The 26,282-nt window shown below is 42.7% G+C and overlaps 1 protein-coding gene across 1 annotated transcript in view; it reads left to right on the top strand.

The window, feature by feature from the left end:
- LOC122553444 (sodium/potassium/calcium exchanger 4-like) overlaps window positions 1-26,282 on the top strand; it is a 291,292-nt gene that overhangs the window by 234,243 nt on the left and 30,767 nt on the right. Inside the window, exons 11-12 of the mRNA XM_043697208.1 lie at window positions 8,620-8,708; window positions 12,285-12,437. Of these exons, the coding sequence (XP_043553143.1) occupies window positions 8,620-8,708; window positions 12,285-12,437 (242 nt within the window). The remainder of the gene's footprint in view (window positions 1-8,619; window positions 8,709-12,284; window positions 12,438-26,282) is intronic.

Below are 26,282 nucleotides of genomic sequence, written 5' to 3'. Positions count from 1 at the left end.
GTCGATTCTCCTGTTCCTTGGATGCTGCCTGACCTGCTGTGCTTTTCCAGCAACACATTTTCAGCTCTGATCTCCAGCATCTGCAGTCCTCACTTTCTCCTCGAAGATTTACAGTAGTAACCACCTACAGTTATACTATAGTCAAGAAGCACAAAATGGGTTGAAAATTCATATATCTTGTATTGAATGTACTGCACATGTAAATTTCATTTTGGCAACTCCTGCCATTTGGAAGTTGTTCCTGCTCTGGGTTTGGGGAAGGGCGGAGCAAGGTGCACTGACAGCTGTTTCTGGAAAAGCCCATAAGATGTGCTACCTTGAGGAGTGTGTACCAGAGGCAGCAGAATCAGTGCTATTCTGGCATTACACTGCCCCACTGGCTGACATGATACCAATTACCCAATTTTAGACCATGCAGGTCCAATGAACACATGTATATCTCACTCAATATCGACCAGGGACTCAGCTACAAGAGAGGCACTAGTTTTACTTGAAAGACCAAGTACACGATTTGCAAGTAAGATGATTGTTAAGAACATCTGCTTTTGTGAAAGTATCTGGAAGTAGTGGAGAGAGGGTTGGAGCAGTTCTCATGAGTTAAAGGATTTAGAAAGGAGTGTTTCACAAGAGGTGAAATGATCTTAAACACAAGAAGCACAGAACAACATTGACTAACAGATCAAATGAAGAATTGAGTAGAATTTTGGTAGGACAGGGGCTAGTTCATTGTCTCTGGTTCTGCAGCAGGTTTAGGCAATACAGCAAAGGTAATGGAGAAGACACGTACTATCCAGTGTGTTACAGAAAGGGCAAGATGGGAGGATGGTTCCTGCTTTTATTCCCACCTCTCAACTAGATGCGTTCTTAACAAAGAAGTCTTTTAATCCTTTAGTTGCTATGACTTTCAAAAGCAGACGCAAAACAGGCTTTCTCATAGTGTTAAATTATAATAAAGAACAGCCATTTATTTGCTCAACTTCCTGAAAGTAATTACAATAGTATCCACTCCCTCATTCAGACAAGATGCACACAGAGACACAGACACACACAGCAAAAGAAACAATTACAAAAGATTTAAAATGTACTTAAGCTTGTTAAAGTCCAAGTGACCAAGTTTACTATCACCAAGACAGGCATATAACATGCTGTAGTCTTGAGGACTCTCTCTTGTTTTATTAGGACAGTGGAAGTTAGGAGTTTCTGGTGAGGAACTCACTGGGGCTCACTCCATGCTTCTAGCTTTGCTCTGCTCAAAGGTTGTATTGAGCCTCTTGTAGTGAAGTATAATCTCTGTACATTTTCTGCCCTAACCACTCTCAGGGCTTCCTCCAAACAGTTTTCAACATGGAGGAGCATTGATCCATCACTGGGTGTAGGCAGTAATCAGCAGGAGGTTTCCTTGCCAATGTGGTTAGATTAGATTAGATTACTTACAGTGTGGAAACAGGCCCTTTGGCCCAACAAGTCCACACCGACCGTCCGAAGAGCAACCCACCCAAGACCCATTCCCCTACATTTACCCCTTCACCTAACACTACGGGCAATTTAGCATGGCCAGTTCACCTAACCTGCACATCTTTGGACTGTGGGAAGAAACCGGAGCACCCGGAGGAAACCCACGCAGACACGGGGAGAATGTGCAAACTCCACACAGACAGTTGCCTGAGGCGGGAATTGAACCCAGGTCTCTGGCGCTGTGAGGCAGCAGTGCTAACCACTGTGCCACCGTGCCTCCCTTAATGTGATGTCATAATATTTTAAGGGCTCTGCATTTATAATGCAGAAAAACAGATTTTGCATCAATTTCTAAATCCTTCCATTGCATGCCAAAGGCATGTGGTGAGTACAGGAGAGATTCATGGTCAACCACATAGAGTCATACAGCACAGAAACAGACCCTTCGTTCCAACCAGTCCATGCCAACTTCTGGATCAGTGGTGCTGGAAGAGCACAGCAATCCCAAACTAAAATGGTGCCATCTGCCTGTACTTGACCAACATCCCTCCAAACATGTCTTATTCATGCACTTTTCCAAACTTCTTTTAAATGTTGTAACCATACCCACATGTACCACTTGCTCAAGAAGTTCATTCCATAGACGAACCACTCTCTATGTAAAAATGGTTGCCTGTCATATCTTTTTAAAATCTTTCTCCTGTTACTTTCCGAATCTTCCCCACTACTCTTGAGCTCCCCACCCTGCAGGAAAAAACCTTTGCTACACTCCTCACAATTTTATAAACCCCTCAACCTCCTATGCTCCAGTAAAAAAAAACTCAGCCTATCCAGCCTCTCCTTATAACTCAAACCCTATTTTACTGGCAACATCCTACTCAATCTTTTCTGACCTCTCTCCAGCTTAATAATATCCTTCCTATAACAGGGTGACCAGCATTGGACACAGTACTCCAGAAGAGGCCTCACCAATGTCCTGTACAAGCACAACATGACGTCCAAACTCCTTTATTCAAAGGTCTGAGCAATGAAGGCAAGCGTACTAAACATGTCTTCATAAATACCCTGTCAACATGTGATGCAAGCTTCGAAAAAATTATGTACCAGATACCCAAGTTCTCTCTGCTCTTCTCCAACATTACCCAAGGCCCTATTTTTAATTGTAAAAGTTCTGCCCTTGTTAGTTTTACTGAAATGCAAAATCTCGCATTTATCCAAATTAAACTATGTCTGCCACTCCTCAGCAAATTGACCCAATTAATAAAAATCTCTTTACAATCTTAGGTAACCTTCTTCATTTTGGTGTCTTTCCAAACTTACGAACCATGCCTTCTATATTCTCGTCTAAATCATTGAGTTAAATGACAAACAACATTGAGTCATAGAGATGTACAGCACGAAAACAGACCCTCCAGTCCAACTCATCCATACTGACCAGATATCCTAACCTAATCTAGTCCCACCTCCCAGCACTTGACCCGTATCACTCTAAATCCTTCCCAGACATATACCCATGCCTTTTAAATGCTATAAATGTACCAACCTCTTTCACTTTGTCTGGCTGCTCATTCCATACACACGCCACCCTCTGTATGGAAGGTTGCCCCTTAGGTCTCTTTTATATCTTTCCCCTCTCACCCTAAACCTATGCCCTCTAGTTCTGGACTTCCCCTCCCCAGGGAAAAGACTTTGTCTATTTATCCTATCCATGCCCCTCATGGATAGGATAAATAGACAAAGTCTTTTCCCTGGGGAGGGGAAGTCCAGAACTAGAGGGCATTCCAACCCTGGCAACATCCTTGTAAATCTTTTCTGAACCCTTTCAAGTTTCACAATATCCTTCCAATAGGAGGGAGACCAGAATTGCACCCAGTATTCCAACAGTGGCCTAACCAATGTCCTGTACATCTGCAACATGGCCTCCCAACTCCTATACTCAATGCTCTGACCAATAAAGGAAAGCATACCAAATGCCTTTTTTACAAGAGTATCTAGCTGCGACTCTACTTTCAAGGAGCTATGAACCTGCACTCTAAGGTTTCTTTGTTCAGCAACACTCCCCAGGACCTTACTATTAAGTGTATAAGCCCTGCTAAGATTTGCTTTCCCAAAATGCAGCACCTCACATTTATCTCAATTAAACTCCATCTGGTACTCCACAGCCCATTGGCCCATCTGGTCAAGATCCTGTTGTAATCTGAGGTAACCTTCTTCGCTGTCCACTGCACCTCCAATTTTGGTGTCATCTGCAAACTTACTAACTGTACCTCCTTTGTTCACATCCAAATCATTTATATAAATGACAAAAAGCAGTGGACCCAGTACCGATCCTTGTGGCACACCCATGGTCACAGGGCTCCAGGCTGAAAAGCAACCCTCCACCACAACTCTATGTCTTCTACCTTTGAGCCAGTTCTGTATCCAAATGGCTAGTTCTCTCTGTATTCCATGAGATCTAACCTTGCTAACCAGTCTTGTCGAGCACCTTGCTGAAGTCCATATAGATCATGTCAACTGCTCTGCCCTCATCAATCCTCTTGTTGCTTCCTCAAAAAATTCAATCAAGTTTGTATCTCAGCAAGAGGCCCAGCAATCACTTCCGTAGCTTCTCACAGAGTTCTAGGGTACACCTGATCAGGTCCTGGGGATTTGTCCACTTTTATGGATTTCAAGACATCCAGCAGTTCCTCCTCTGTAATATGGACATTTTTCAAGATGTCACCGTCTATTTCTCTACAGTCTATATCTTCCATGTCCTTTTCCACAGTAAATACTGCTGCAAAATACTCGTTTAGTATCTCTCCCACCTCCTGTGGCTCCACAAATAGGCCATCTTGCTGTTCTTTGAGGGGTCCTATTCTCTCCCTAGTTGCCCTTTTGTCCTTAATGTATTTGTAAAAACTGTTTGGATTCTCCTTAACCCTATTTGCCAAAGCTATTTCATGTCCCCCTTTCACCCTCCTGATTTCTCTCGAATCTTCTCCTACTGCCTTTAGACTCTTCTAAGGAATTTATTCGATCTATCCTGTCTATACATGACATACACTTCCTTCTTTTTCTTAACTAAACCCTCAATCTCTTTTGTCATCCAGCATTCCCTACACCTACCAGCCTTTCCTTTCATCCTAACAGGAATATACTGTCTCTGGATTCTTGTTATCTCATTTTTTAAGGTTTCCCATTTTCCAGCCATCCCTTTACCTGTGAACATCTGCCCCAATCATGCCTCATGCTGTCAAAATTAGCCTTCCTCCAATTTCGAACGAGAGAATGTTAGAACCTCTACCATCACTATTGTTGGCTCCATACTACAAGATGCCTCTAAAAGTCTGTGTTGCCACAGCGACTCCTGAGTGAACTGTAACATATTACCACGTACACAGCAATCATATTTATGATATTGACATTGAAGCATGACATTTGTATCATCATTGCAAGAATTTAATCTGTTCTGGGCTACGAGAAAATAACATCACTCTGTATATTAAAGACGTAAATATTGCTCAATTGTAAAGTATTTGTGACCTTCAAGTAAATTGGAGCGGCATGGTGGCTCACTGGTTAGCACTGCTGCTTCACAGCACCAGGGACCTGGGTTTCATTCCTGCCTCAGGCAACTGTCTGTTTGGAGTTTGCACATTTCCCTGTGTCTATGTGGGTTTCCTCTGGGTGCTCTGGTTTCCTCCCACAATCTAAAGATGTGCAGGTTATGGGCGGCACGTTGGCACAGTGGTTAGCACTGCTGCCTCACAGCGCCAGAGACCCGGGTTCAATTCCCACCTCAGGCAACTGACTGTGTGGAGTTTGCACATTCTCCCCGTGTCTGCGTGGGTTTCCTCCGGGTGCTCCGGTTTCCTCCCACAGTCCAAAAATGTGCAGGCCAAGTGAATTGGCCATGCTAAATTGCCCGTAGTGTTAGATAAAAGGGGCAAATGTAGGGGTATGGGTGGGTTGCGCTTCGGCGGGTCGGTGTGGACTTGTTGGGCCGAAGGGCCTGTTTCCACACTGTAAGTAATCTAATCTAATCTAATCTAAAAGGTTAGTTGAATTGGCCATGCTAAATTGCCCTAGTGTTAGGTGCATTAGTCAGGGGTAAATATAGGCAATGGGTCTGGATGGGTTACTATTCGCAGGGTTTGTGTGGACTTGATGGGCTGAAGGGCCTCCATACTGTAGGGAATGTAATCTAATCTAAAGTCCAGAAGGATTTTATCAAGATTTTGATTGGACTAATGCAGTATTAAGCTAGTGCAAGCTCACTTCAACCTACAGTACCTTTGTACCAGTTTGTTAATTTGCAGCTGGGTCTTATTGTGTGGTCAGAGTGACATCGTTCACTAAAGAATTGCAGTTTTTGTTTTAATTGGGCTTTCTGTCCCCAGTAGCAATAATGCAATAGATAATAGATTATTAGTCTTACAAGGACTCAGGTTCATATGAAGTGGAAAGGTGCAAGGCTTTTGAAATCCACTTGTATTGTCCTCAAAACATATTCCAGGGTAACCCTTTTACATTTTCTATAAAATAAGCTTTATCAACAAACATTCAATGTTGCTGGAAATGTCCTAGATTTTTACACATGGCAACAGCATCAATAGTTTTCTGATGTACCTTTGTCCTCGAAATAGAAATAATTGAATTTCACAGTTATTTCCAGTCAGTTTCAGGAAATAATGATATATTGTAATCATATCTAAGATGGATTCCTGACTCAACACGGAAGGCTTCTTTTAAATTCAAAGGCATAAACTTTAAAATTTCAACATAGCCACACTTTTAGGACCTACAGAAAGCAATAACAAAGTACAAAGATTATTTTAATCCAGCTACCTGGCTTCCAGTGGGCAAGTAGGAGAGTTGATATAGCCTTGGCCACATGCACACATTGCATCTGCAGCACTGTAGTTTGCTGCCATTTTACCCTGGTGAGGTCACCTGCCCAATGCTGGCTTCCTCATTGATATAATCAGGTCTCAATGATGAAATCAGGATCCAGCTACAATTTTTGTCTGATTGGAAAAAGGGAGAGAGTTACCTGCCAGAACACCTCTGCTTTAGGTTAAGAGATTAATAAAAATTTTACTTTTTCTTTCTCTATTGTCATTGTGCATCCAAAAAGAACAAGGGCTTCTCACAGTCAATTCAAAAGCCAATACAGACTCCTGCTGAACAGCTATACAATCAATCCTGCTACATGCCTGATGCAATGGAAATTGAATATTAAAGTAAGGTAGTGTGTCAGTTATGCAGAACAGTGGTGAGACCACATCTGGAATACTGTGTACAGTATTAAACAGTATTACAATATTGAATACAGTATTACCTTATTAAAGGAAGGATGTAAATACATTGAAAGCAGTTCAGAGAAGTTTTGCCAAACAAATCAAGGCTTACGGAGCAAGCGAACGTGAGGAATGTTGGATAAGCCATGATACTATTGAATACCAGAGCAGGATTGAGGGATCGACTGACCCACTCCTGTTCCTATTTCTTATGGACATCCGAATCCTTGAATCTGGTAGGTGGCTTTATGAGGAATGGTTGGACGAAAGAGAATTTAGAAACATAAGACGCAATTTGATTGAAACATAAAAGATCCTGAGGGGTCTTGAGGAGTTGGATGTGGAGAGTATGTTTTCTCATTTAGGAGATGAAGAATTAGGGGCTATTGTTTAAAAATGAGGGGTCGGCCATTTAAGATAGAGGTGACATGATTTATTTTTCTCTTAGTCTTTGATTTTCTCTTTCTGAAAGGTTGATAGAAGCAGAATGAAATAACACTTCAGAGGCCGACATCCCACACCATTTACCCTTGATATATAAATGCACAGTTCTTTGACAATTGCGCTGCCTCTCACTGAGAGGCCCAATGTTCCTGACAGTCATTCTTTTATGTCAGCCAGGGCTCCCTGATTGGACCAGATTAACAGCCCCAATCAGGAAGCTCATATTCTATGATGTCCAGCTGGCTGAACTTGTTATAACCACTACACAGAGTCCTTAACACAGGTCTCAAAATGTTAGCTTGCTCTCTCTCCATGGATGTTGTCTGACCCGCTGTGATCTCTGGCATTTGTTGTTTTCAACACAGTGTCCTTGGATATTTTTAAGGCAGAGGTAGATGGACTCTTGTTGAACAATGGAGCGAAAGGTTATTGAGGATAGGTGGGAATGGGATTTTAATGTTACAATCCAATCATATTTGATCTTCATAAATAGCACAGCAGGCTCATGGGGCCGAATAACCTACTCCTCCTTGATTGTATGGTTCAAATGCCTGTCGGCCATCGGTACATCACAACACATACTTACCTCCTGGGTGGTATAAGTGTAGAATAGGAGGAGAGATTGAAATGAAGCCATGGAGTTAAAATATCTTGGGCTTCATATTTGTTGCACCAGATTAATGTTTACCTGTTTTAAACAAGGTGCCCTCACTGGGTTCCACAAGCCACTTTTACCTGAGATCTGATTGGTGCATTCCTCTGCAGGTCAAAGCTGCTGGAAATTGGTTTGAGGGCAGGAAGCAGACCAGTAAGTTAGATTTTAAAGGTTTCATTTTAAGTTTCTTTGAGGCTAAGAGGACTCATCTGATCCCTTTAAGGAAATAGTTCTTGTTCAGCAGTCTTGGATATTTCCCTCCCTTCCTCCATCTTACCTACTGAGCCACCCCAATCTACTTGCCTTATGTGGGGGACTATTCAGAAGGGTCAAAAGCAGCAGTCGATGAGCCATCCAAATTTATCTGATGTATTTAGATTTCCCATTGATATCCTCTGAAGAACACTAATATCCAATCTTTACAAAACTACAAATTGTTACAGGAGAACACTAGTCTGTACATACATACTTAATACTTGCAGAACAAACCAAAAATGGAAAATTGTTGATTGTATTGTGGAGTGAAGATCCTGTCATTCCTCCCAAAGGATAACTCCTGAACTGCCTTAACAGGCAAAATAATAAGACACGTTTTACAATAGTTTTCAAATACATGCTGGCAGCAGAACTGTTGATTACAAGTTGAGAAATTTATCCCAGAGGTAATTATACTTACCATGAATAAGTATACACCGGGGTTATGTTTAAAAATGATTTTGTTTGCAAATGGGAATAACTGCAATGATAATGAGGTCTGCTTCTTCATTTAATATTTACTTTCAGGTTCAACAGCAAGATACAGGATTGTTTTGTGAGCAAGTTAACAAAGAATGCTTCAAATGGCAATGTGATCGGCAATGAACTGGAGGATGGTAATGTTGCCTATCCTAAAGTTTGTGATGACCCATTACTCCCATTGTTAACTCAAGGTAAGGCTAACCAGACAGAGATTGGCCAGTACAAATGTTCAAATCTTCCCTTAATATAAAATGTTTCAATCTGGCCATTTAGATGAAATCCACCCGATAATGCACATACAAACAGATGCCTACTTATTCTATGGCTTCACCAACAATTATCATGCATTTTTATCAAATGGTATTCATTTTCATTGTAAAATATTTTATTGATAAGGCAAAATTTATTTTATACAGTTGATTTTTAAGATTAGAAACTCATTACAATGGAAAAAAAAAATAATCAATTATTTATAAAATGTTTTGTGGTAATGCCAATGTACAGTTTTAATCAAATGTTTCATGTTTAACATTCTTTTTTGTAATGCAGCTGGGAGCAGTAGCCTTCCTATGGGAGACTCTGTTGAGAAGCTGAAAGCTGTAATGATGCTACTTTTTAATTCTGAAGATCTCCTCTGTTGCCTGCCTGTTGGTAGAAGGCGTTGGTTACATCTTTCATCAGTGTCCTTTTCCTTCTTCTACTGACAGCATGACCTGTTCGCATACAATGTGGTAACCCAGCTTGAATTAAGATAAATCTGTATGTCTTGTCCATCCTGTGCTTCCTAATACTCAGGAGCTGCTGTACAATATTCTCCAGGTGATGTTGTTTCTTCCCTGATCCACATCCAACCACTGCCCACCCCCCCCCAACCCCAAGAGAGTTATTCCCAAAGAAAAGTTAACTAAATTCCTAATTCTATTCCGTGCTCACTTTATAACAAAAGCAAAAACCATTCTGTGTGCAAATTTATCAAGAAACAAATTGGGCGGCATGGTGGCACAGTGGTTAGCACTGCTGCCTCACAGCGCCAGAGACCCGGGTTCAATTCCCGCCTCAGGCAACCGACTGTGTGGAGTTTGCACATTCTCCCCGTGTCTGCGTGGGTTTCCTCCGGGTGCTCTGGTTTCCTCCCACAGTCCAAAAATGTGCAGGTTAGGTGAATTGGCCATGCTAAATTGCCTGTAGTGTTAGGTGCAGGGGTAAATGTAGGGGAATGGGTCTGGGTGGGTGCGCTTCAGCGGGTCGGTGTGGACTTGTTGGGCTGAAGGGCCTGTTTCCACACTGTAAGTAATCTAATCAAATCCTGTCCAAAAGTTGTACTATCACGTGGAGTCTGTTTTCGAAGATAGCCTTGTAAGGGTTATTAAAGATATGGCTAACTGATTCAACAATCTCATCACATCATGGTGCAAAGTTAATATAAATAAATAGTGAGAAGCCTCTTTGCTATTGGTTCAACCTGTCCCTTGAGTAGAAGATATCTTCAGACTCCAATCCCATCCTTGCCTCTGAACATAAAACATTGCTCAAACGGTCTTGTTTTAAATAATACTAGATATTGTCTGATCATTTCACAGCAGAATTAAATCAGACAAATCTGACTGAAATCATCAGCCTTCCTTATTCCCTCCACTCGCAACTGAACTTCCATTTGTTACAAATAAAGGTGTTGTCCCCTTTAAAAGTGTTTATGCTAATTATACAAAAAGGTGTACACAATACAGTGCACTGCTTTAATTTTAAATAATTTTAAATCATTCTTCCATAGTTAAGCAGTGTTCATTGCCACCTGAGGGTTCATTTAATTACTTGCTGAATGCCATTAATATCTTCAAACCATTCTCCACCTACTTCACTCACTTGCCAGAGTTCTGTCTGTTTAGTCTTACTGTGGTTCCTATTTCACAAAATCTTTTGTAACAACCTTTTTAATATGCCTGCCTTCTCTTGAATGTTTAATGCCTGCATTCCTTAGTTATTAATAATGGCTGCAGTAAATACCGATTAACATTAATCGCTCTTCATTCATTAAAACGGGCTCAGCCTGATAACATAGCTTGTCTAACGACAGTAGCAATATATAAAAGACTTAAGTTATTCCTGTATTTTATGCACAGTCTCTCCTGAGAGTTTTTACATTGTTATCTGTGAACTTAGAGCAGTACTTCAGAGCTGTCAGATGCCATTAGGGTTTTTGTAGAATTTTGGGAGTTTTGGTAACAGATCTATGCATTGTTTGGAATATATTAATGAGCTGTACAGGAATAAAACAGTAACACATGGAAATGCTAAGCATTACCAATTCTCTCTGAGAAGCAAATAACTAAATTATATAGAAAAGTAGGAAAATAGTTAACAATTAGCAATCAAGATAAAGATTCAGTTTAACTTAAATCATTCGGCACTTGGAAATACCCCTGGGCAACGTTGTAAAATTACATTGCGGGCAAGGGAATTACTAAAGGCAACAGAGAACATTGATGAAAAAATCCAAACCATGTTGTGCTTTTAAGCTAAGAGGAAATCTCCTTGTGCCACAATCTGTATTGGAACTCTGGCAATAGAGTATTTCCAACTTGTTCAAAGAGTCAGGGATTAAACAATTGGGGCAAGATTTTGGGTCAGGGTCCTGTTGTCAGAGTTGCATGTGGGTTTTCCAGTGCCAGGAGCTCTCGCCAAACACAGGATTTTGGTGGAGTTGGCCAATTAATGGTCAGACAGTGCACTTGCTATTCAAATCTTGAAGCTGGACTGCCAATAGGACACCACCCAGCACAAAAGAAACTACATGGCTCATGGACAGATACAGTGCCAGCAAACTGGCAAGTCACCAGATGGCATGAAATTATGCACCTGCCCTCAGTTCACACCCCTACATCAGGGTGAGTACCCTGTCCAAAGTTCTGCTGCTTTTCAAACTCAGCTTCCAGTGGTTTTCGGACAAGTAACAAGTGTTCCCTCTGAGCGGGGAAAGAGACATGATTCACCTCACAAGTTTTCCCTTTTGGCTAGCATCAAGCATTATTAATACAGAAGCCTTTGGAGAAAACCATGGCTCCACTGCTTCAGTGTTCCCAACAAAAAGAATTTAGCATGGAAATGTACACGTATTGCAGTGGATGTTTTCTTTTTAATTTCATCCTTTCCCTTGATCCTGTCAGGACAGCTGTGGTATATGCCTGAGTGTAAGCACAAGTAACATGAGAGATTCTCAAGTCCTCACAAAATGGTTGTCATCATTTGGGGAACTGACTGATTGTGAATATGAATTAAGTCCAGTCCTTTATTTAATGCACGACTGAATGGAATTTTTTGTAAGCAAACTTGTATCCTGGTATCTGACAGATAGTTTCTCCGATATAGCATATGGATATTGAAACTAATTGCAGCATCTACACTGTTACTCCTTACAGTATAGACTGGGGATTGAATTTGAGGAATTCCTGATGTACCTCATTATAGCATATATTTTTCACCCAAGAATTTTGATTGAAAGAATTTTTATTACAAGGAAATTTGTCAAGGTTAAGTATGATGAGTGAATGGGTATCTTTTAAGTATACATTTGCCTTGCCTAAAACTTTCTTTAAATGTCAAACTACATTTAAATAAAATCCTGAAATAAGACCTCTGTAAAGTTAAGCATTTTATGGTGGGCTTTGAACTTTCAGAGATTTACTTTCAATCTACTTACATGCAATACTTAGTTCAATCTGCCAATGGTGTGGACAAGGAAGTCTGCGTAGCTGAGAAATGTGAAAACATCGAAAATGGAAATGTCCCTCTGGATAAAACTACAAAAGAAGGCAGCCCTGAGAGTGAAAAGGACCCTGAATTTACATCTCCATTTTCTCTACCAGGTAAACATACTTTGTACTTTGAAATATATTGCATTAGTACATAATTAGTTCTGAGGAGTGGTCACCAGACTTGAAATGTTAACTCTGATTTCTCTTCACAGACCTGCTGAGCTTTTCCAGCAAAATTTCTGTTTTTGCTTCTAATTTACTGCATTCACAGTATATTTAGTGCATAATTAGTAAGTTTTGAAGTCACAAGTATCTCTGATAATGAATTGGAAATATGACTGACTGAAGTGCCCTTGTTGCATGATAACCAATATTTCACAGTGTTGGGGGATGGGGTTGGTTTAGCTTGGCTGGATGGTTTGTTTTCACAAAGCAACGTGATGCCAACAGCGTGGGTTCAATTCCAATCACTGTCTGAGATTATCATGAAAGCCTCTCCTTCTCAATCTCTCGCCTTGTCAGAGGTGTATTGGCCCTCAGGTTAAATCACTATCAGTTGTCTTTTTCTCTCTAATGTGAGAACAGCCTTATGGTCTGTTAAAACTATGGCGACTTGTGACCTGGGAGTAAATATCTTGTGCCCCCTGTTGGTCAATGTGTGGCATTAAGAGTGCACAGCTCCAGGACAACACCATAGTTCAGCTACTTGCACTTACCTTAAGACATAAGCCTGGAATTTCTGCCAAAGTGTGCCAGGCATTTTTCACCATGACTCACATTTCTGATGATGGGCTTATGCTCGAAATGTCGATTTTCCTGCTCCTCGGATGATATCTGACCGGCTGTGCTTTTCCAGCGCCATACTTTTTGACTCTATTCATGGATTGTCTGCCAATCTAAATCATTGGATTGGGCAGTATTTCTGTAATTTTTCCTGGATTCCTATGGTTTCCTTACAATTTTACGATAAACAATGAACATCTTGTGAAAATTGATGGCAAATTTTTCCAGTGGTCGAGTTTCTCTGAAGGTGCAGAGTTACTAGAGGATGTGCCAGTGCAATGAGATGTAAACTAACTCCACAAGTAAGGCCGAGTAGATACTTAATTGATGTTACAAGGTAGTTGAACGTGGGACTTTTCTTAAATCTTCCATACAGGATAACAGTACATTCTTTCGGTTACTCCATCTGATTCAATCCTGTTGTTGACATCCCTCCAGCTGGGAGCCATTTATTGTGTTCCAAACATATAAAGATAGCAGCAGGAAAAGATGTTGTGGTTCTGTTCATCGAGCTGGGAATTTGTATTGCAGACATTTCGTCCCCTGTCTAGGTGACATCTTTAGTGCTTGGGAGCCTCATTTGAAGCACTTCTGTGATGGTTCCTCCGACGTTTATAGTGGTTTGTCTCTGCCGCTTCCGGTTGTCAGTTCCAGCTGTCTGCTGCAGTGGCTGGTATATTGGGTCTAGGTCGATGTGTTTGTTGATAGAATCTGTGGATGAGTGCCATGCCTTTAGGAACTCCCTGGCTGTTCTGTTTGGCTTGTCCTATAATAGTAGTGTTGTCCCAGTCGAACTCATGTTGCTTGTCATCTGCGTGTGTGGCTACTAAGGATATCTGTTCATGTCATTTCGTGGCTAGTTGGTGTTCATGGATATGGATCGTTAGCTGTCTTCCTGTTTGTCCTTTGTAGGGTTTTGTGCAGTCCTTGCATGGTACTGTGTTGGTTATTCTCTGTATCAAATACAATTTTTCTGAGTTTTGATTTTGCCTTTTGGTTATTTGATGCTGTGCATCTTTGTCCTACTCTTGAAGTTTAACTTAAAATAATTCTCCAAATTTAATTCTTCCAATAAGCTGAGCAATTGTGTCAATATCAACAAGATGGTTTGTCCAGTGAATGGGCTAGGCTTTGTTCCTGGCCTACTTTGGCACAGTGGGTGGATTCTTCGGGCATTGGGGTCTTGCCTGCTGACTGAGGACCCCTGCTTCCTTCTTTACATGATGGTTCACTGTGTCATAAGCCAATCAGACAGTGACAAGGTTAGCAGCATGCTTTACCCTGGATGTCAAGGACCCCAAGGCTGAAGTCTTGCCCTTGTCACCTGCCAGTCAATTAGAGGGAGACTGTGGGAATGCAGGAAAAGCTGGAATCCCAGGATGACAGAGTGATCCAGGCTCACAGGGGAATTAATGTGAGGGAGGGGCTAGATTGCAGCATGGTGATGGAGGGGAGAGGGTCTAATGAGGGTCTGTAATAAGGGCAGAGCTATGGCTGTCAGTGCCCCAGCCCTTTTGTGGTAGCGAGATCCTCAATCAGGCACTGAGTGCCTTGCTCCCCCTTCGCCCTATCATATTAGTAGCAGCTGTGCATGCCGCATGGTAACAAGCCCAGTGGTTTTGGAATGTTGTCCTTCAAAGGTCATAAACTGGCCACTAAAGACCTCAAGTGGCGGCTAGGCAGAGATATCAATGATAGCCTTTTGCACTGAGACCTTAATTCCGATGGAGTCAGGTACGCACCATCCCAGCTAACTAAATGCCCTTCCCACCTCCAATCTTGCCAATGGTGACAGCAGAGGATACCACCTTATATGATCACTGCATGCCCAAACTGAGAAGCCAGAGGAGTAATGGAACTTGGAGCTTTGGAATCATCAGCAACTGGACAAGAGCCTCTGCTGCTGATTATAACTTCACATGCAGCTCTTGCCCAGCAAAGGCATCAGGTCAGGCCACTACATGAGCTTATCGGGTATGTTCCAGAGTGGCTGGTATTACGGGACTGTCTATGACCCAATGGAGGTGAAAAAACATTCCTGCAGGTTCCAGCTTCAGAAGAATGTTCTTGTTCATTTCTATTGAATGTGCATTTCTTTTAAAGCAGTTAAATAAATCAGCATAAGCCAGACCATCATTTCACTCACTAGTAGGCAGTTACATTCTTGCTGAGTCTGTCAACAGTTGCTCGGCTCTGATTTACATATACGAAATATGGGCTGGCTACAACATGGTGTCCAGCCAGCTATGACACTTAAAGAAGAGGCTTGATGAATTTACCACTCGGACAAGCATCTGCTCAGTTTGGATGCAGCCATTCTGACTGCTAAGGTGGTCTGCTTGCTGCTCATTTTCTCCCTAATAAAAAGTTGTAATATATGTCTCAGAAGACTGAACTTATGAATACAGCTAGCACATTAATATCTCCTAACTTATCAGCTGTCAAAAGTAGTCACAGTACTCAATGCAACCTGAATCAGCGCACTAAATCGTGAAATCATAACTTCTTTTATTCTGCAATTTTAACGATGCAATTCAATCTTGTACTGGTGACAGCAAAGAAGGCTGAGGGGGGCATGACTGAGGTGTATAAGATTGGGGATATGCATCGGGTAAGTGGGGGGAAGCTGTTCACTTGGTTAAGGGGTCAATCACAAGAACATAGTTTTAGGGTAAGAGGTAGCAGAGTTGGAGGGGATTTAACAAAAAAATTCATTTTCACTCAGTAGGTGGTGGGAATCTCAGATGCACAGTTTGGGAAGGTACCTTACAATCTTTAAAATAAATTTCACTGAGCATTTGAAATATCATAACATTCAAGGATACAAGACAAGTGCGGGAGATCAGGGTTAGTGCACTTTTAATGGTTATATCAGTGCAGATTTGATGGGCTGAAGGACTTTTTCTGTGCTTTTCGACTCTGTGGTGAATACTGCTGAATATTAGACTGCGTATTAATTAGTAGTTTACGTAGGACTCCTGCATTTCTTTCACCCATCATTAATCACTTCAGGACTATTTATATGGTAAATGTAATATTTATTTTTCCTTGCATTAAATGGTGATATGGATATACTTCCTCTGATGAGGGGGAGGGTGGAGTGGGCAGTCAGACCAGGCTGCTTTTGTATTCCTCCTATCAGCCTGAATATAAAGGCAAAGCCCCCTCTTTGAGAGTCATGCTGGTAGCAAGCTGTTTCTTCAGCGTCACTTAGAGTCATAGTCATAGAGATGTACAGCATGGAAACAGACCCTTTGGTCCAACTCATTCATGCTAACCAGATATCCCGACCCAATCTAGTCCCACCTCCCAACATCCACCCCAAATTCCCCCTAACTCTTCCTATTCATATACCCATTCAGATGCCTTTTCAGTGTTGCAATTGTACCAACCTCCACCACTTCCTCTCTGTGAAAACATTACCCCTTAGGTCTCTTTTATATCTTTTCCCTCTCACCCTAAACCTATACCCTCTAGTTCTGGACTCCCCCACCCCAGGTCCCTCAAAATTTTATAAACCTCTGTAAGATCACCGCTCACGACGCTCCAGGGAATACAGCCCCAGCCTGTTCAGCCTCTCCGTATTGTTCAAATCCTCCAACCCTGGCAACATCCTTGTAAATCTTTTCTGAACACTTTCAGGTTTCACAACATCTTTCCGATAGGAAGGAGACCAGAATTGCACGCAATATTTCAAAAGTGGCCTAACCAATGTCCTTTACAGCCGCATCATGACCTCCGAACCCCTGTACTCAATACTCTGACCAATAAAGGAAAGCATACCAAACGCCTTCTTCACTATCCTATCTACCTGCGACTCCACTTTCAAGGAACAATGAACCTGCACTCCAAGGTCTCTTTGTTCAGCAACACTCCCTAGGTTCTTACCGTTAAGTGTATAAGTCCTGCTAAGATTTGCTTTCCCAAAATGTAGTACCTCGCATTTATCTAAATTAAACTCCATTTGCCACTTCTCAGCCCATTGGCCTACTTAATAACATGTAAATAGTAATCTATGGGTGTATTTCATATTCAACACAAGTAATATTAGTCATTTCCATTTAACTATATTTTGACACTTGGGGCTTTCAAATGGTTAAAATTGTGCAAAAGTTGAAACTTTGGATGATGTTTAGAGATCATTTATAACTTATTTATCAACAGAACTGTTTTAAATTGTATTATGTATCAACTCACTAATTATCAACATTTCGCAAAATTGTTACATTATGCATATACAAAGCTGGACTTCAGTATTTGAAGCTCTTAATTTGAGTATCTCTATTATATAAATATATGAATTCAGAATAAAGAAGGCCCTTCACACCTATTTTACCTTTCAGTAAGATCTTATGTGACCTCATAACTCCACATTTTGGCTGACCCTGGCACCCTTCCGGCCTTGGTTATCAAGAATCTACCTATCTTGGAGTTAAGAAGATTGAAAGATTTCTTCCACCACATCTTGAGGAAGAGACTTAGAAAGAAGAAAATCCCGATCTCTGTCTTGAACTGGACAACTTATTATTTTCAAATGGTGACTCCTAGTTCTAGATTTTCCTACAAGACAAAACATTTGCTTCACATCCACACTGACAAGGCCCCTGAGGATCTTGTCGAAATATAGACAATAGGAACAGGAAAAAATAGGCTGTTTGATCCCTCAAGTCTGCTCTACCATTCAATATGGTCATGGCTGATCATCAAGCCTAATACACTAATCCCACCCTCCCCCAAAATCCCTTGATCCCTTTAGCCATAAGAGCTATATCTATGCCCTTCTTGAAAATACAATGTTTTTTGGTCTCAACCACATTCTGTGATAACAAATTCCACAGGCTCACTACTCTCTGGCTGAAGAAATTTCTCCTCATCTCAGTCCTAAAAGGTTTACCCTTAACCTTTAAACTATCACCCCTGGTTCTGGACTCTCCCACCATTGGGAACATCCTTTCTGTATCTAACCTGTATAGAACATAGAACGTTACAGCGCAGTACAGGCCTTTCGGCCCTCAATGTTGTGCCGACCTGTGAAAATAATCTGATGCTCATCTAACCTACACCATTCCATTATTGACCAGGAGAGTCAATGTTTCTGGCATAAGCCCTTCATCAGCGACTTGTGTACAAATATTCCCCTCTCTCAATTTAAAGCCATTCAAATAACAATCTACCATCCTATTTTTACCACTTGAAGTGGATAACCTTGCAATTGTCCACTCACACAGCCTGCCCAAGTCACATTGCAACTTCTCTGCATCCTCCTCACAGCTCACCCTGCCACCTAGTTTTGCCTCATCTATGAATTGAGATATTAGCTTCAGTACTGTCATCAAAATCATTAATTTATATCATGATTTGCTGACTCTTAGTCCTGAGATCTGCAGTACCCCACTCGTCACTGCCTGCTATTCAGAAAATGACTATTTACTCCAACTCTTTGTTATATACTTCAGTCAAGTCAATTCCTACCCTTGGAAATTCTAGATAGCACAAACCCAACCTGTCTAACCTTTCCTCATAGAACAATCCCCTCATTCCAAATATTTATTTTGTAAATTTTCTTAGGACTGCTTCTAACTCATTAACTTCCATTCTTATATAAGGTGACCAATACTGTACGCAGTGGTCTCACCAAAGCTCTGTATTACTGAAGTATGACTTCCAGACTCCTCTAAGCGGGTATCACTAAGGATAACATCCTAACAGCTTTCCTAAATATAGCTGTACTTGTTTAACAATCCTTTGTGATTCAGTTCCCACTGCATCTCAGAGTTCTGCAATCTCCTGCTTTTAGTCAAAGTGTTTTTTTTTCTATTCTTCCTGCCAAAATGGAGTTGCATTTTTTTTCAGCACTTTGCTACAACTTGCTCTCCTACCTATTTTGCATTATCAGCAAATTTGGCAATCATACCCTTTGTCGCTGCATCTAATCATTGTATAAATTGTAAAAAAAAATTGAGGCCTCAACACTCACGACATCTAAACGAATGTTTTGTCCTCAGCAAAGGCCTCACCTTCATTCCTCTACGCTCCCAGATTAATGAGTTCGACACACGCTGCCACCTTGAATGTTTCTTCCATTGTCTCTGCCTCCGAGCCCACTTTTTCACTCAAGACACCCACCCTCCCACCTAGACCCCTTCTCCCACCTGCAACACACCCCATCCACCTGGACACCCCGTGCTGGTCTGTTACCCACCCTTGACCTCTTGATTTCAAACTATTGCTGAGACATTAACCGCCTCAACCTGTCCACTCCCTTACCCACTCCAACTCCCACCTTCACAACGCGCAGCCCTCCACTCCCTCTGCTCCAACCCCAACCTCACCATCAAACTCACAGACAAGGAGGGTGCAGTAGATGTGTGGCACTCCAACCTCTATACCACTGAAGCCAGGAACCAACTCACAGACATCTCCTCCTACTGCCCCCTTGATCACGACCTCACCTCCCATCACCAAACCATCATCTCCCAGACCATCCACAATCTCATCACCTCTGGGGATCTCCCACCCACAGCCTCCGACCTCACTGTCTTGAACCCTGCACTGCCCGATTCTATCTCCTACCGAAGATTCACCAACCTGCCTGCCCCGGTTGTCCCATTGTCTCAGCCTGCACCTGTCCCACTGAACTTATCTCTTCCGACCTTGACACCATCCTGTCCCCTTAGTCCAGGAGCTCCTCACATATGTTTATGACACCACCCACACCCATCTCCTCCAATATTTTTGTTTGTCCGGTCTGCAATGCCTCATTTTCACCATGGACATCCAGTCCCTATATACATCGATCTGCCACAATGAAGGTCTGCAAGCCCTCTGTTTCCATTTCTTCCTCTCACACCATCCCAATCAGTACCCTTCCACTGATACTCTCACCTGCCTGGCTGAACTGGCCCTCACCCTCAACAACTTGTCCTTCTAATCCTCCCACTTCCGCCAAACCAAAGGGGTAGCCATGGGCACCTGCATCCGACCCAGCTATGTCTGCCTGGTTGTCGGATACATGGGACAGTCCATCTTCAGTAGTTACACTGGCACCAGCCCCTACCTTTTCTTCCGCTACATCAGTGACTGTATCGGTTCCACCCCATGCTCCCACAAGGAGGTTTAACAGTTCATCAAGTTAACCAACACCTTCCACCCCGACCTCAAACTCACCTGGACCATCTCGGACACCTTCCTCACCTTCCTGGACCTCTCCATCACTTTCTCTGGCAACCGATTAACCACAGACATCTACTACAAGCCTACTGACTCCCAAAGCTACCTAGACTCCTCCCACTCTGCCTCCTTTAAAAATTCCATCCCCGATTCCCAATTCATCCATCACTGTCACATCTGTTTTCAGGATGACCAAGTCCACCTCAGAAAGTCCCAGATGGCCTCCTTCTTCCACGATTGCAACTTCCCTTCCCACATAGTTGACCATGCCCTCCAGCGCATCTCCTCCACTTCATGCGCCATTGCCCTAAAACCCCACCCCTCCTAATGCAACAAGGACAAAAAACCCCAGTCCTCAGCTTCCACCCACCAACCTCTGCATACATTGCATCATCCTCCGCCATTTCTGCCACCTCCAAACGGACCCCACCACCAGAGATATATTTCCCTCCCCATCCCCATCAGCGTTCTGGAGAAACATTCCCTCCGCGGCTCCCTTGTCAGGTCCACACCCCATACCAGCACACACCCCACTCCTGGCACCTTTTCCTGCCATTGCCGGAAGTACAAAACCTGCACCCACACCACACCCCTCGCCTCCATCCAAGTCCCCAAGGGATCCTTCCATATCTGTCAGAAATTTACCTGTACCTCTACCAATGTCATCTATTACATCCTTTGCACCTGGTGTGGTCTCCTCTACATCGTGGGGACAGGATGCCTTCTTCTGGATCATTTCAGAGAACTTCTCTGGGACACCTGCACCCACCAACCCCACCGCCTTGTGGCTGAACACTTCAACTCCCCCTTCCTCTCCGTCAAAGACTTGCAGGTCCTGGGCCTCCTCCACTGCCAAACTGTTACCACCCGATGCCTGAAGATGAACGCCTCATTTTCCACCTTTGGACCCTGCTACCACATGGGATAAATGTGGATTTCAACAGCTTCCTCATTTCCCCTCTCCCCACATTATCCTAATCCCAAGCCTCCAACTCGGCACTGCCTTCCAGTCCTGTTGTTCACTCCCCCCTTCTGACCTATCACCTTCTCCCTTACCTTCTTCCACCTATCACTTTCACAGCTACTTCCCCCCCAACCCCACCCAGCCCACAACCCTCAATCTGATGAAGGCCTTATGCCCGAAACATCGATTCCCCTGCTCCTTGGATGATGCCTGACCTGCTGTGCTTTCCCAGCAACACACTCTCGACTCTGATCTCCAGCATCTGCAATTCTCACTTTTTCTACTCATGACATCTTGCCAATCAGAAAAGAAAAACACTTAAGTGTACTGCCTTTTTCCTGTTAGCCCGCCAATCTTCCAACAATGCCAAAATGTTACCCGACATCATGAGCTTTTATTCTCTGTAAAACATTTTGATATGACTGTTTCTTAAGTACCTTCTGTAAATTTAAACACAGTACATCCACCCAGTCCCCTCTGTCCACAACAGAAATTAACAAGCTCCAATAAATTAGTTAAATATGATTCTCCTTTTGCAAGCCCGTGTTGAATCTGACTGATTACCTTGAATTTTTCTAAGAGCCCTGCTATAATTTATTTAATTAGCGTCTAATGGCAACTACTAAGCTAACTGGCTTGTACTTCACAGATTTCTGTTTCTCTCTCTTTGTGAATAACAGAATTCATTATTTTCCAATCTAATTGATCCTTCCCCACAGGAAAGGAATTTTGGAAAATTAAAACCAACATATCAATTCGTCACTAGCCACTTGCTTAACGATTCTACAAGACTAAAGATGGAGGAGCAGAATATAGACCATTCAGCTCATCAGGTCTGCTTCACCAGCTGATCATGGCTTATATGTTTTAAAAACCCATTTTACTGCCAGTCAAGAACCTATCTGTCTCTGTCTCTGTCTTAAAGACACTCAATGACTTGGCCTCCACAGCCCTCTGTGGCAATGAGTTGCACAGATTTACCATACTCGAGCTGAAGAAATTCCTCCTTATCTCAGTTCAAAAAAGTCATTCATTCACTCTGAAGTTATGCCCTCAGCTCCAAGTCTTTCCTACTTAGTGGAAATATCTTCTCCACATCTACTCTATCCAGGCCTCACAGTATTCTGCAAATTTCGATGAGATCGCTCCTTATCCTTCTAAACCTCATGCAGTACAGACCCACAGTCCTAATCACTCCTCATATGAGAAGCCTTCATCCTTTGGATAATTCTTGTGAAATCCATCTGGTTCCCCTCCAACATCAGCATGTCCTGTCTTAGATATGGGGCCCAAAACCGCTCACAAAATTCCAAATGGGATATGACCAAAACCTTATACAAACTCCACAGTATATCCCTGTTTATATATTCTAGCCCTCTCAAAATGAATGCTAACATTGCATTTGCTTTCCTAACTACCAACTGAACCTGCACGTTAACCTTAAGAGAATCCTGAACTCAGACTCTTAAGTTTATTTTGGCTTGAGATTTCCAAAGCCTTTCCCCATTTAGAAAACAGTCTATTCTTCGTACTGAAGTACATAACCTTGCACATTGTTTCCTTCTGCTACTTCTTGGCCCACTCTCCTAGCCTATCCAAGTCTTCTACAACCTCCCTGCTTCCTTGACACTACCTGCCCATCCACCTATATTTGTGTCATCTGCAAACTTAGAACAATGCCCTCAGTTCCTTCATCCAGATCATTAACATTTAATGTGAATATTTGTGGTCACAGCATGGACCCCTGTGGAACTCTACTAGTCACTGGCCGTTATTGTGAAGAAGACCCCTTTATTCTTACTCTCTGCCTTCTGCCAGTCAGCCAATCCTCTATCCGTGCTATTATCTTGCCCCTAACATCATGGGCCTCTATGTTGTAATATGCCTTCTAGCAATCCTGGCTGTCCTTTGTCTAACTTGCTCATTACCTACTCAATGAATTCTAACATATTTGTCAGGCATGATGTCCCCTTGAAGAAAGCCATACTCATTCAGTTCTATTATGCCATGCACATGCAAGTACTCTGCAATCTCATCCTTAATAATGGACTCTAATATCTTACTAACAATTGAGGTCAAGATAATTGACCTATTATTTCCTGTCTTCTACCTGTCTCCCTCCTTACATAGGGATGTTATATTATTCATTTTCTAGTCCTCTGGGACCCTGCCTGACTTCAGTGATTGTCAAAAGATCATCATTAATGCTTCCAAAGTCTCCTCTGCTACCTCCTTCAGAATCCTGAAGTGTAGTCTATCTGGTCCCGGTGATTTATCCACCTTCTCCTTAGCAATATCTACTGTATTCACCTCTGCCCCTTGACTCTTTTTAAGTTGAAGTAAGGGGATCAAGCATTGCCAAGTAAGGCAGAAGAATGGGTTGAGCATCATATGTGCCATGATCAAATGGTGGAGCAGACTTGATAGGTGAAACAGCCTAATTCTGTTCCTGTACCTTATGGCCTTATGGTCTTCTGGTATGCCACTGGTGTCTTCAATCATGATGTCTGATGCAAATTGCCTTTTCAGTTCCTCTGCTATTTCTCTGTTTCCTACTACTACTTCTCCAGCCTTATTTTCCAGCCTCTCTCTAACCTTTCATACATCAAAAAAATCTCTTGCAATCTCCTTTTATATTACTAATTAGCTAACTTTCATATTTGATGTTCTCCCACTTTATTGCTTTTAGTGGTCCTTTGCTGATTTTTAAAGGCACCTCAATTCTTTGGCTTCTCAATAATCATCACCACATTGTATGTTTTCTGTTTTCCTTTAAAGCTGTCCCTGACTTCTCTTATCAGTCATGGTTGCCTCATCCTCCCCAATTCTTCCTTGCGATGATTTTCTGCTGCGCCTCCTGAATTACCCCCAGAAACCCTTGCCATTGCTACTCCACCATTTTCTCTGCTAGGCTTCCCCTTCTAATCAACTGCGGCCAGCTCCTCCTTCATGTCTTTAGGGTTACCTTTATTCAGTTGGGAGAAAGTGAGGACTACAGATGCTGGAGATCACAGTCAAAACGTGTGGCGCTGGAAAAGCACAGCAGGTCAGGCAACATCCGAGAAGCAAGGCAATCGACATTTCCAGCCTAAGCCCTTCATCAGGAATGTGCCCAAAACGTCAACTCTCCTGCTCCTTGGATACTAGGTAAAAGCTGTATTTCTGATGAAGGGCTTTTGCCCGAAACGTCGATTTTACTGCTCCTCGGATACTGCCTGACCCACTGTGCTTTTCCAGTGCCACACTTTTCGACACTGTTACTCAGTTGTCAAACTCTTACATTTATTCCGGCTCCTCCCTCTCAAACTGCGGGGTGAATTCTGTCATATTGTGGTCACTGCTCCCTGGGAGTTCCTTCGCCTTCAGCTCTCTAATCGAGTCTGCCTCATTACACATCACTAAATCTAGAGTGGCCTGTTCCCTAGTGGGCTCTACCACAAGCTGCTCCAAACAAAATTTCATACATATGCCACAACTTACATTACTTTGGATCTGCTACCAACCTGATTTTCCTAGTCCACCTGCAATTTGACGTCCCCCATGATTACTGCAATGGTGCCTTTCTTACATGCTTTTTAATCTACCGATTTATTTTCTACTCCATATCCTGACTACTGCTAGGGGGCCTGCACACAACTCCCGTCAGGATCTTTTTATCTTTGCAGTTCTTCAACTGTATCCACACAGATTCCAAACCTTCTGACTCCATAGCACTCACTGCTGTCAATTTAATTTCATTTCTTATCATGAAGGCAACTCCGCCCCCTCCCCGCCGATCTGCCTGTCCTTTCAATAGGACAAGTAATCTTGGATATTTACTTCCCAGCCGTAATCCCTTGCAGGCACATCTCTTTGATGCCTAGAACATTGTACCCACCAATTTCAATCTGTGATACAAGCTCAGTTACCTTGTTTTATATACTGCACGCATTTAAGTACACACCCTCAGTCCTGCAATCACTGCCCCTCTCTTATAGTTATCCCTTTACCTTCTGTAATTGAAGGTAGGTTCCTGGCCCTTTCCTTCCCTCTGTCCTATTACTTGCTATGGAAAATTTCATAACCTCTGTTGAGCATTCCCTCCGCCTCCCAAGCTCCTCCACTCCCTCTTAAATATTTTAAAGCTGTTATGAACACCCTATTGAGCCTTTCCACTAGGATTCCCACATTAGATTAGATTACTTACAGTGTGGAAACAGGCCCTTCGACCCAACAAGTCCACACCGACCTGCCCAGACCCATTCCCCTACATTTACCCCTTCACCTAACACTACGGGCTATTTAGCATGGCCAATTCACCTAACCTGCACATTTTTGGACTGTGGGAGGAAACCGGAGCACCCGGAAGAAACCCACACAGACACGGGGAGAATGTACAAACTCCACACAGTCAGTCACTTGAGGCGGCAATTGAACCCGGGTCTCTGGCGCTGTAAGGCAGCAGTGCTTACCACTGTGCCGCCCACAAAGAGAAGGCAGAGAGGAGATTAGGTTAGATTGGATTCCCGACAGTGTGGAAACAGGCCCTTCGGCCCAACAAGTCCACACCAACCCTCCGAAGAGCAACCCACCCAGTCCAATTCCACTACATTTATCCCTGCACATAGCAATGCGGGCAATTTAGTACGGCCAATTCACATAACCTGCACATCTTTGGACTCCACACAGACAGTTGCCCAAGGCAGGAATTGAAGCTGGGTCCCTGGCGCTGTGAGGCAGCAGTGCTCACCACTGAGCTGCCATGTTCAGGTGGAGTCCATTCTGTCAGTACAGATCCTTCCTATCCCAACACTGATATCAGGGCCCCACAAAATGGAACCTTTCCTTTCCACACCTCTCCTTTATCAATTTATGACCTTAATTTTCTTATCTCTATGCCAATTTGCATATGGTTCAGATAATAAACCTAAGATTATAACCATTGAAGTCCAGATCTTTATTTTTGCTCATAATTCCTGACACTCCCCCGACAGGACCTCTTGCCTACTAAAAAAAACCGAAAGAACTATGGATGCTCTAAATCAGCAAGAAAAACAGAA

Source organism: Chiloscyllium plagiosum, chromosome 10 (genome assembly GCF_004010195.1).
Source record: "Chiloscyllium plagiosum isolate BGI_BamShark_2017 chromosome 10, ASM401019v2, whole genome shotgun sequence".
Taxonomy (NCBI): Eukaryota; Metazoa; Chordata; class Chondrichthyes; order Orectolobiformes; family Hemiscylliidae; genus Chiloscyllium; species Chiloscyllium plagiosum.
The sequence above is the reverse complement of the archived record's forward strand: the minus strand, read 5'-3'. Positions and strand labels throughout refer to the sequence as shown.